Here is a 12196-nt window from a genome sequence, read left to right on the forward strand (position 1 = left end):
CGAGAAGTGATCATTGTCTTCCTTTCTTATTAGACTTGAGCTGCTTGGGATATTGTGGGCTTGAAGTCCTTTTGGCAGCTTGTAAAGTATCCACTGGCTGAATTTTCCTAGGGTGCTTGGCTGGTTGTTAGGATGGCCTGGGTAAATGGCCTCATTGTTGGCAGGAGTGAAGGGGATGGTAAGTGGTGGCCCCCAAAGGATTTGGGGAGCTGCATGGAGTCAGGCCAAGCCTGTGGCCTCCTGATTGCCATCTTTTGTTTTTTTCTTTTTGAGTTTAATTTATTTTAGGGACAGTGTCTTGCTATGTTGCCCAGGCTGAAATGCAGCGGCTGTCCACAAGTATGCACTGCAACTTTGGACGTTTGGGCTCAATTGATCCTCCTGCCTCAGTCTCCTGAGTAGCTTTGACTACAGGTGTGTGCCACTGTGCCTGGCTTACAATTGACATCTTTCTCTGGATTTGGGATGCTAGTTTAAAAAATCATTTCAGGCCGGGTGCAGTGGCTCACGCCTGTAATGCTAGCACTTTGGGAAACTGAGGGGGGTGGACTGTTTGAATTCAGGAGCTGGAGACCCAGCCTGAGCAAAAGTGAGATCTCGTCTCTACTAAAAATAGAAAAACTAGCTGGGTGTAGTGAGTGGTGCACACTTATAGTTCCAGCTACTTAGCAGGTTGAGGCAAGAGGACCACTTGAACCCAAGAGTTTGAGGTTGGTGTGAGCTATAGTGTTGCCATGGCACTCTACCCAGGGTGACCGAGTGAGACCGGGTCTCAAAAAACAAACAAAAAAACCCAAACAAAATAAAAAAATCATTTGACCACTAGGGACTGTGGTTCTCTCACCCACTGAGAGTTCTGAGAGCTTGAAGGTACATGGTATGTTGTAGTGGTGCACTCACTGTAGTGTGCTCCATTGTTGATGGAGCACACTACTTTGGGAATGTAGAGGGGAGTAGTGTGTGGTCTTTTTGATCTGAGAGCTTCAGCGATGGGATGATTCTTAGTGGACAAACTGGATGTCTTTGTCTGTTTCTCTCATCATCCTGTCATCCTAGGAGCTTTCTTTCATTCAGACACAGTCTACTTATTTTTTCAATTTCTTCACAGGATGAGAACATGAAGAGAAAGTTTGAGGAGCTGCTGTCTGAGGAAAATAAGTCCTCATTTCCAGCGCAGGTATTGGTATTCCTCCTGTCATTAAATGTAGGCTGGGTTTAAAGAGCTGGTGAGCACGGATGATGAATTTGAAGATTCTCTTGAGTAGTAAATGCTGAACAATTTTTTAGCTAATGTAACAGATACTTTGTTTTAACTTGATCTGTTCTAGCACACTTAGAAGATTTAATGCTGCTATGTTTAAATACGTTATATAAAGCATGGCTAGGAATTGTTATTCAAAAAGTCTCCTGCAAGGCAAGTTTGGAAGACTTGATTAGACACTCAAATACAAATTTGTTGGAAAAATTAAAATTGGGGCAAGTGGTTGATTCCTTAATTATAATGTTATTCTTATAAATTTCTTTTTAAGTATAATTAAAGTCTGTTTATTCCTATCCTGCTTTCTTTTGGTGAATAATCTCTCCTTTTCCCCATTGCTCCCTCTCAATTTTATATATGGGAAAACAACTAAAGCACAAAAAAGATTGTCTTCCCACACAAGAGAAAGACTTAGGGCTACCAGTGAAAGGTATCATAGTCCTCTTAAACTTGATTATTTAGGAAAAGATGATCAAGAGGAGGCTGGTTATGCTGTTTGCTTTCTATGTAATGTATGTCATTTAGTGGGCAGAAGCTACAAGGGAGAGAAATGTCAAGTAGGTAAATGTGTTTGAGTTGGGGGTATAGTGGAGATTCAGTTGTCAATGAATGAATGGTACAATAAGTTTAACATGAAATACTCCCATATTACTGGAAGCATATTGGGAAACTTTGGTAATCTTAAAGAAGCCAATGATTTTCTTTTGAACATTTCTCCATTTTCCTTCATTGCCAGTCTTCCACTAGTCGAAAGCGGGCCCCTGAAGGGGAACCAGAGGATGCTGAGAGCACAAAGCGCCAGGCTGTGTGTGCTGCTGTGTCGTGATCACTGTGGTTTGAACATGAAAGAAATGTATCTTCTTTCATTCTGCTGACATCTTTTCTTTAAGTCTTTTTTAAAATAATATTTTAATTATGGGAATAATTGCTTTTCCACAATCATTGATGTATAATTAAAAACCTAATGGTACCTGGGCTTTGTGCTTATGCTTGATAAACAGCTGTTTTGTTAAATGTTTTATTTTATGTTTGAAGTTGTTGTGTGCCTTTCATCTGGAGCTCCACCTTGGCTGTCACCAGGCAGGTTTCTCAGGATGTCACCCTGATCTTAGTTTGAGAGAGCTGAATACAAATTTTAAAAGCCCCTTAGAAAGTTTCAGGGAAAGGGGCATAGTGAGGTTGGGGTGGAGTTTGTATAGACTGGCTGGCTGGCTGCCAATGTCCTCATGAGATGGCAGGTAACTTGGTGCATAATAACAAGCCAGTTTTAAATTCTCATCCTTACCTTTTTTCTTTTTTTTTTTTTGAGAGTGTCACTTGTTGTCCTTGGTAGAGTGCGGTGGCATCATAGCTCACAGCAACCTCAAACTCTCAGGCTCAAGCGATCTTCTTACCTCAGCCTCCCAAGTAGCTGGGACTACACATGCCCACTATAATGCCTGACTAGTTTTAGAGATGGGGTCTCGCTCTTGCTTAGGCTGGTCTTGACCTCTTGAGGTCAGACAATCCACTCTCCTTGGCCTCTCACAGTGCTAGGATTACAGGCATGAGTCACCATGCCTGGCTTCATCTTCACCTTCTTTTTTTTTTTTTTTTTTTTTGTAGAGACAGAGTCTCACTTTATGGCCCTCGGTAGAGTGCCGTGGCCTCACACGGCTCACAGCAACCTCTACTCTTGGGCTTACGCGATTCTCTTGCCTCAGCCTCCTGAGTAGCTGGGACTACAGGCGCCCGCCACAACGCCCGGCCATTTTTTTGTTGCAGTTTGGCCGGGGCTGGGTTTGAACCCGCCACCCTCGGCATATGGGGCCGGCGCCCTACTCACTGAGCTACAGGCACCGCCCCATCTTCACCTTCTTAACGATACGGGTCTACAGTTCCTGAAACCTTGGAGCTAGATTATTAGTTAGTTATGTAATTCAGTTTTCCAATTTTAGGAAGATATTAGGGCACGTCTGTTTATTATGTGGAGCACCCCAGTGGAATCCTGTAATCAAACATGTTAATATTTCTGCTGCAAATATTTAAACAAAAGGGATAGAGAAAGAATATAAGTGGCCTCATATCACTTCATATCAGTCTTTCCTGCCACATGAGTTATGGATGGCCTATTTTTCAGAACTGTTTGGGTTTGTAAGTGGAGATAAAGGATGAGATTTTGTCATGTCGATGCAGTAATGATTAGGGCCACCATGCAAAGCCTTACTTACCCTTAGCTGGTCTTTTTTTTTCTTTTTTGAGACAGTCTCACTTTGTTGCCCTGGGTACAGTGCTGCAGCATCATAGCTCACAGCAACCTTAAGCTCTTGGGTTTAAGAGCTCCTCTTGCCTTAGTTTCCCCAGTAGTGGGACCACAGGTGCCCGCCATAATTCCCAGCTAGTTTTTCTATTTTTAGTAGAGACAGGGGTCTCACTCTTGCTCAGGTTGGTCTTGAACTGTGCTCGAGCAATTGCCTGCCTCAGCCTCCCAGAGTGCTAGGATTTCAGGCGTAAGCCCCTGCACCTGGCCACCCTTGGCTACTTTTGTACCCGTGGTAATCTTATGAGCTAGGTCCTTCAACAACCCTCAGGTTATAGGTGAGGAACCTAGGCTTAGAGGAAGACGATAACTTTTCCAGTGACACATAGCTGGTAAGGTATTATGGCAGAGTTGGGACCCGATCCAGGTCTTTGTGACTCTTTTTTTTTTTTTTTTGAGACAGAGTCCTACTATGTTGCCCTTGGTAGAGTACCGTGGCATCACAGCTCATAGCAACCTCAAACTCTTGGGCTTAAGCAATACTCCTGCTTTAGCCTCCCAAGTACATGGAACTATAGGTGCTCACCACAATGCCCGGCTATTTTTTTTTTTTTTTTTTGTAGTTGTCATTGTTGTTTAGCAGGCCCCGGGCTGGGTTAGAACCCGCCAGCCCTAGTGTATGTGGCCCCTAGCCACTGAGCTACAGGCGCTGAACCCCCGGCTATTTTTTTTAGAGATGGGGTCTCACTCTGGCTCAGGCTTGTCTTGAACCTGTGAGCTCAGGCAATCCACCCACCTCAGCCTCCCTGAATTCTAGGATTACAGGCGTGAGCCACTGCACCCAGCATGACTCTTTTTTTTTTTTTTTTTTTTTTTGAGATGGAGTCTCACTCTGTTGCCCTGGATAGAGTGCTGTGGCATCGTAGCTCACAGCAACATCATACTCCTGGCCTTGAGGAATCCTCTTGCCTCAGCCTTCCAAGTAACTAGGACTACAGGCATCTGTCACAAAACATGGCTAGTTTTTTTTCTATTTTTAGTAGAGACAGGATCTTGCTCTTGCTCGGGCTGGTCTTAAACTCCTGGGCTCAGGCAATCCATCTGCCTCGGCTTCCCAGAGTGCTAGGATTACAGTGGTGGGGCACTGTCTGGCCAGTCTTTCTGACTCTTAAAACTATTGTTCCTTGTCTTCTCAGTCACGTGTGCAGTCACACTCAGGGATATTGACCCACATTGACAAAACCCATAAGAGACTAATATCCTAATATCTAAATCCAAAATGTCAGTGTGTTTAATTATCATGAGCAAGGAGTTGCCATTTGTCTGCCCATTAAGAGTGTTCAGTCTTTGCAGGCTGGCTATAGGGACAGCCCCGTGATTGGTGGAAGATGAGAACATCTTGGTGGCAACAATAAGACTACTGCTTAACTTCATGGAAAAGGAGATTTGTTTCAGAATTAGAAATGGCTGGGCCTGGGAGCCTCAAGAGCGCAGGTAGTTCTAATGGCTGGCTCCTCTTGTCTCTTTCTGATCCACTATCTCTGCTGCTTTTGTAATTTGCCTGGCTGGTGCTAGGTCACATTGTAGTTCACTGGTTATGCTATGAATTTTGCACCATCCTTCTGGTGATTTGGCAGGGCAGAATCAAGGGATCATCCATTCCCCCAGGCAATCAGGTGAGAGAGAAAGGGGGCCAAGCTCATCCTTTTATCAGGAGGAACTTCTTGGTGGCAAGGACCATAGACTTCTGCCATAGGCCACTCCTATGATAACACCATTCATCCATTTATTAAGGTAGACCCCTCATGACTAAATCACCTATCAAAGGTCCCACCTTACCACTACTGCACTGGGGATTAAGTTTCTAACATATGGCCGGATGCAGTGGCAAATGCCTGTAGTCCCAGCTACTCAGGAGGCTGAGACAGGAGGATCACTTGAGTCTAGGAGTTCTGGGCTGTAGTGCGCTATGCTGATTGGGTGTGGGGGCCACCAGGTTGCCTAAGGAGAAGTGAACCGGCCCGGGTCAGAAACAGAGTAGGTCAAAACTCCCATGCTGATCGGTAGTGGGATCACACCTGTGAATAGCTACTGCACTCCAGCCTGGGCAACATAGCAAGATCCCCATCTCTAAAAAAAAAAAAAAAAAGTTTCTAACATGAATTTTGGGGGACACATTCAGATCATAGCAGTGAGCAGAGACGGAGTGGTGTACTTTGAAAATGGAGGATGAGGCAACAAGCCAAGGAATTCTGACAGCCACTAAAAGCTGACAAAGGGGAGAAAATGGATTTTCTCTTCAGAGTCTCCTAAAAAAACTAGTGCTGTACAACTTGACTTCAGCCAAGCGAAACTGATTTCAGGCTTCTGACCTATAAAACTATGAAACTAAGTTTGTGTTGTTTTAAGCTACCTATTTGTGGTATTAGCTCTCTCTGTTTGTTATAACAGCCATAGGAAACTAATATACTTAGCAGTGGGAGACATTAGCTGCTGATTTGGGGCCTCCTAGCACCTACTTCCTTTCCTAACCTCACTTGAATGTTCCTTTAGAGGAATTCTTTTCCCTATCCTGTGAAGTTATGAGGGGTGAAAAGCTATGAGGATGTCTGCACCCTCACTGTGAAAGCTGAAGGGGTCCCTAATGCTCCTCCCACTGGGTACCTAGCCTGGACTTTGAATCATAAACAAATGGAGTTGGGTGGCACATTAATGGTGGGAACAATATTGTGTTAACCTGAGCTCTGCACTTTCTAACTTTGGCTTTGTGTAAGTGACCTTGTATTGCTAAGCCTTTGTTTCCTTATCTATAAAATGGGTGCAGAAAGAATACCAACCTGTATGCTGCTTGTGAGGATTCAGTGGAGGACAGTCCACAAAGTGTCTGGCTAAAGGATTCATCAATGGTGGGAGTAGCTAGAGGGAGTCATAGAAAGTTCTTGAGCCAGGGAAGTAACATCTTTTCAGCTTTTTTGGGAACATGCAACATGGGTTATTGGGTTACTTTTGACCAAACAGATTTGGGAAATGCCAGGCCTGGGGTGGGTGGTAGGAGCAGAAGTGGAGGGCCCTAACTGTTCCCTTTTCTGAAGCAGTCAAGTTGTTCCATGGTGGACCCACTGCTTGCCTATGTGATGGTGCAGTGGGTACTTCTTATTTGTGCCAGCCCTGTATTCAATGCTTCTTGTGGTCATTGTATCCCTATTTTTCAGGGGGTAGCACCTCTTCTCTGACTTCCCTATTTTCTCCATGTCCTTTTGGAGGGAATGGGGCAACAATGGAGGGGAGGGTTTATGTATGTACTACATTTTCCTTTTTTTTTTTTTTTCTTATTTATTATTTCTAACCCTTTCCTAGAGGGGAAATAGCCAGGTTTGGCTAATCTGGCTATGGTGATTGGCTTAGCTAGGAGCATGTGGCTTAAATGGGTCCCATAAAAGTCAACCCTGGGACTATGGTCAGAACTATTGGGATGCAGCCCCTGCTTTCTTGGGGGCAGATGTGAGTTAGGAGTGGCTCCTCAGGCCACTATGTGGAAAGAACTGTATGAGAGTGAAGTTATCACAGAGGGAAGGAAGCAAACGCTGAGAGGTTAGAGAGAACTGAGGTGGTCTGAGCACCCAGGTGCAGCTATGTCTAAAGTGAAGCACCACTCTAGCCCTTTTGGATTATGTGATCAGGGATCAGTTATATTCCTTTGTTTTACTTGAGGTTTTTTTTTTTTTTTTTGGCCACTTGCATATGAAAAAGGCAGGCTTCTGAAGATTCCTTTTCCTAGTAGGGAAAACATTCTCTGCTGTTTTTCAGCCAACTTTAGGGTTTTCAGAGAGATTTGGGGGAGAAAATGGAAAGTGAAAATGTGGGGAGAGTCCCTTGCAGCCTCATGGTTCGATGAACTCCCTGCTAATTATACCACAGGGTTTGGAAGCACAGCCCCTTTCTTAAACTTTTAGAGGAATCTTGGATGGATAGGACAGAAATTACACCAATGAACCTCAGAGAGCTTGGTGTGTGTCAAGCATTGTGCTCTAGAACTTATAATCACTCACTGAATAATGACGTTTTGGTCACACAGTAGACTTCATGTAAATTGGTGGCCCCATAAGATTATATTAAATTCTGGCAAGGCATGGTGGCTCAGGTCTGTAATCTTAGCACTCTGGGAAGCTGAGATTGGTGGTTTGCTTGGGCTCACGAGTTCAAGACCAGCCTGAGCAAGAGTGAGATCTCGTTTCTTCTAAAAATAGAAGAAAAAAAAACTAGCCAGGTGAGGTGGTTCAGGCCTGTAGTCCCAGCTACTTAAGAGGCTGAGGCAAGAGGATCCCTTCAGCCCAAAAGTTTGAGGTTGCTGTGAGCTATGATGATGCCATGGCACTTTACTCAGGGCAACAGAGTGAGACTGTCTCAAAAAAAAAAAGAAAATTAAATTCTTGTCATCCAAGGATGTAGCAATCATAATGTTGGTAGGGCAGTGAATTACTCATGTATTTGTGGTGCTGCCCGTACTATGAAAGTATAGCACATACAATTATGTACAGTACATACTACTTGATAATAAATGATTGTGTTACTGGTTTATGTATGTACTACATTTTCCTTTTGTTTTTTCTTATTTATTTATGTTTTAGAGACAGAGTTTCACTTTGTCATCCTCGGTAGAGTACTGTGGCATCACAGCTCACAGCAACCTCCAGCTCTTGGGCTTAGGCAATTCTCTTGCCTCAGCCTCCTGAATAGCTGGGACCACAGGCGCCCGCCACGACGCCCAGCTATTTTTTGTTGTAGTTTGGCTGGGGCCGAGTTTAAGTCCACCAGCCTCAGTATAGGGCTGCACCCTACTCACTGCATTTTGCTTTTCATTATTATTTTAGTGTATACTCTTACTCATTAAAAAAAGTTAACTGTAAAACAGCATCCGGTCCTTCAGGAGGTATTCTAGAAGAAGGTATTGTTATAGATGACACCTCCACAAATGTTATTGCCCATAAAGACCTCCCAATGGGACAAGATACAGAGGTGGAAGTCAGTGACATTGATGATCCTAACCCTCTGTAGGCCTGGGCTAATGTGTTTGTGTCTTAGTTTTTAACAAAGTTTAAAAAGTTAAAAAAAATTAAATAGAACAAAAGCTTGTAAGGATATAAAAAAACTTTTTTGTACAGCTTTACCATGTGTTTGTGTTTTAAACTAAGTATTGTTATAAAAGAATCCAAAAGTTAAAAAAAATTTTTTTTTGAGACAAAGTTTCACTACGTCACCCTCAACAGAGTGCCATAGTGTCACAGCTTAAAGCAACCTCAAACTCTTGGGCTTAAGTAATTCTCTTACTTCAGCCTCCCCAGTAGCTGGGACTACAAGCCCCGCCACAACTCTCGGTTATTTTTTTGTTGCAGTTGTCATTGTTGTTTTACCTGGCTGGGGCTGGGTTCGAACCCACTAGCCCTGGTGTATGTGACCAGTGCCCTACCCACTGAGCTACGGGCGCCACTAAAAGTTAAAAAGTTTTTAAGATAAAAAGGTTACAGTAAGCTAAGGTTAATTTATTACTGAAGAAAGAAAAAAATTTAGTGTAGTGTAAGCCTTCACATTCTCTCACCACTTACTGACTGACCTGGAGCAACTTCCAGTCTTGTAAGCTTCATTCATGGAAAGTACCCTATTCAGGTGTGCTGTTTTTTTTTCCTACTGTATTTTTTATTGTACCTTTCCTATGTTTAGATCCACAAACGCTTAGCACTGTGTTACAACTGCTGCCGGTATTCAATACAGTTCCCTGCTGTTCAGGTTGTAGTATACGAGCTATACCATGTAACTTAGGTGTGTGTGTAGTAGGCTATCCCATTTATGTTTAAGTTCACTCAGTGATGTTAGCTTGACAACAAAATTACCTGAGGCATTTCTCAGAACTATCTCCTGGGTAAGCGCTGCATGACTGCACATGCATCATCTAGAATTATTGCTTGCGTCAACTTTGGACTGGACGTGTAGAAATCAAGGCTTTCTCGCTTGGTCAAATGACCTGTTCAACGTTTACCAATTTTCAAGAGATGGAGGCGGGACTTGAAGATTTCTTTATCCGGAACCTACCAGAGGTCTCGTCTCTTGGTCTCCACCTGGTAAATATTAGACGCAGTGCTGAGGCTTTGTCCAGATTATTTCATCGAGTCCTCGGGTTATAGAGAAAACTAATCACGGCAGGGTTAGTGGAGATGTAGAACTTGAATTCAGGTTTTCCATTAAGTCTGGCTATCGCCGGGACGTGGGCATCCTCTGTGCCACCTACACTTGCGCACGTGGTGCACACCTCCACGATGGGGATCTCACAAGTTTAGTGGTATCTTTTTCCTGGCACTTCTTAGGGGTAAGTCTGTCCTGGCCCAGATATTCGCCCCCCGGCCCCATCCTTCGGGCGAAGCAAAAGAGGTAGTGTGGGGGAAGGGTTGAGGGGTCTAGCCCCGGGGTGGTCCGCAGTGCGGCAGGCGGCGGTGCTAATGAAGGGAAGGGCGAGCTCTCCCTCCAGGTCGCACGGACGCGGCGGGGGTGGGCGCAAAGCCGGGAAGAGCCGCCAGCTCCAGAGGGCGCAAGGCGGAAAGCACGGGGAAGGGGCGCGGCGACGGCGTGCGTGCGCGGGGCGAGTGCGAAGCCGCGGGGACGCGCGTCGGGGGGCGGTGAGACTTGCCGCGGCGGCGCGCGGCACGGCGGGAACATGGCGCGCGGGTCCGGCGCGCGCGCTTAGCTGGCGGGACCGTTAGCTCCAGGCTGACGCGGCCCGGGCCCCGTGGGGATGGAGCAGTTGCCGCCGCCGGCTCCTGAGCCGACCCAAGGGCTGACCCCGGCACGGAGCCGCAGGCGGCGTGAGCCCGAGTCGCCGCCGGCGCCGGCGCCGGTGAGTGCGTGAGAGGCTCGGGCCGGGAGACTTTCTTTGTGAAACTCCGTCGGTGTGAGCCGGGCCGGGCCTCAGAGGCTGAGGAGCTCCCGGAAGCCGCCTCGCGGTCCGGGTTCGAGCCTGCTGCGAGCCGTTAGGCAGCGAGACCCGGTCCGCCGCCTCCTTGCCTCAGTTTCTGAGGGATGTGTGTGTGTACGCGTGCGCGCGCGAGAGATTGGGGGGGGGGCGCGTTATACAGTCGGCGCCTAATATGCGATGCGCCTCCCCGTGGCCCCCGCCCCTTTAGGATGGGCCCTGGGGACCCGGCCCTCAGGCGTGGCATCTACGGGGAGACAGGTGATGGCACAGCCCTGGGATGCTTGGGTGCTGCCAGTAGTGGGTGGAGCTTGTAAAAAGTGAGCTGTCGGTCCCCGGGAGGGAGCAAGTCTGTCGGTGGCCTGTAAAGCTGTCCGCCTACCGCGGCTTCACGGTGTGTTTGGGCTGTCGGGTGACTTTGGAGGTGGGGCTCCCGCTCGATGGGGTGGATGGCCCTCAGTGTGGACTCTAGAGCTTTTTTCTTTTTTGGGCTCCCCAACAGGACGCAGGAGTAATCCGGAGTATTTATTTATTTTAAGAGACAGGGTCTCACTTTATGGCCCTGGGTAGAGTACTGTGGCGTCACCGCTCACAGCAACCTCCAACTCCTGGGTTTAGGAGATTCTCTTGCCTCAGGCGCCCGCCACAACGCCCGGCTATTTGTTGTTGTTGTTCTTGCAGTTTGGCCGGGGCCGGGTTCGACCCACCACCCTCAGTATATGGGGCCGGGCGGGCCCCCTACTCACTGAGCCACAGGTGCCGCCCGATCATTAAAAATATGGGCTTCAAACCCTTTCCTAAGTGCACAGACTCTGGCTCTCCAAGGCAGGAGAGCAGATTTTGATTTTTTTTTTTTTAACAAACTGAAGTTGCTATGGGCAGTGGAGTTTGGCAAGCGTTCTAGAGAGCAAGCAGCCTGAGAGCAGGGACCTGTTCTTTTATTATGCCTTACAGAGGCAGCCTGGTACCACGTGGGAGATGATTGGTAAATGTTTGTAGAAGACTAAATGACTAGTGAGTGTGCAAAATAGGAGTTCTTGAGACATTTTCAAGAGCTTGAGATTAATTTCTCTGTCAGATTTACTGTATATTGTGTGATTTTTCTCCGCTCCCAACTTTTGTGACTGTTTAAAATGCCATGTTTTCAGTATGTTCTAGGCGAGAGTATGCTGTTTAGTATAAACCAAGAACTGTGTCTGTCCTAGCTAGGTTAAAATTAATTCTGAAACAAAATTGTGAATAAAAGTGCTTATTTCTTTCTCTTCATCATTTGGGAACACCAGATGTAGAGGATTTTGTTTGCCTTTGAGGCAGGTAAATATTTACATTTTCATGAAAGGATTTTTTTTTTTTTTTGTTTTTGGACGGAGTCTCACTTTGTTGCTCTGGGTAGAATTCCCTGGCATCATACCTCACAGCAACCTCAAACTTTTGCGCTCAGGTGATTCCCAGCCTCCCGAGTAGATAGGACTATAGGAGCCAGCCACCACTGCTGTTTTTTTTTTTTTTTTTTAGAGATGGGGTCTTCCTCTTGTTCAGGCTGGCCTGGAACTCCTGACAGCAGCACCCACCTTGGCCTCCCAGAGTGCTATGAAAGCAAATCTTAATTACTGTTTACTCAGGAAAGTTGGCAATTTGCTTAAATCTGAGCATTGGTAGTCTTTATGGGGTATTTTGAAATTGCAAAAGTGAGATTTATGATTAGTCCAGAGCCAATGCTAAAATAGAATGGGTTTAA

General features: G+C 46.0%; 2 protein-coding genes across 11 annotated transcripts in view; both read left to right on the plus strand.

Moving 5' to 3' along the window:
• Positions 1-12196, plus strand: part of CHEK2 (checkpoint kinase 2) — a 67295-nt gene that overhangs the window by 51048 nt on the left and 4051 nt on the right. For 6 of the 7 annotated variants that reach the window (XM_053587219.1, XM_053587217.1, XM_053587222.1 and 3 more), the window contains 2 exons: positions 1109-1177; positions 1995-2227. In XM_053587219.1, coding sequence (XP_053443194.1) covers positions 1109-1177; positions 1995-2084 — 159 coding nt within the window. In that variant the 3' untranslated portion in view covers positions 2085-2227. Of the gene's footprint in view, positions 1-1108; positions 1178-1994; positions 2228-12196 lie in introns of those variants that run through there. The other variant, XM_053587223.1, reaches the window with a different exon arrangement.
• The window catches only part of LOC128583199 (tetratricopeptide repeat protein 28), an 882203-nt gene continuing 880192 nt past the window's right edge, over positions 10186-12196 (plus strand). For 3 of the 4 annotated variants that reach the window (XR_008379421.1, XR_008379422.1, XM_053587215.1), the window contains exon 1: positions 10210-10383. Coding sequence is in view for 2 of the 4 variants with exons in the window: in XM_053587215.1 (XP_053443190.1) it covers positions 10282-10383 (102 nt within the window). In the remaining 2 variants the exon portion in view is untranslated. Of the gene's footprint in view, positions 10384-12196 lie in introns of all 4 variants that reach the window. The other variant, XM_053587214.1, reaches the window with a different exon arrangement.

Source organism: Nycticebus coucang, chromosome 4 (genome assembly GCF_027406575.1).
Source record: "Nycticebus coucang isolate mNycCou1 chromosome 4, mNycCou1.pri, whole genome shotgun sequence".
Lineage (NCBI taxonomy): Eukaryota > Metazoa > Chordata > Mammalia > Primates > Lorisidae > Nycticebus > Nycticebus coucang.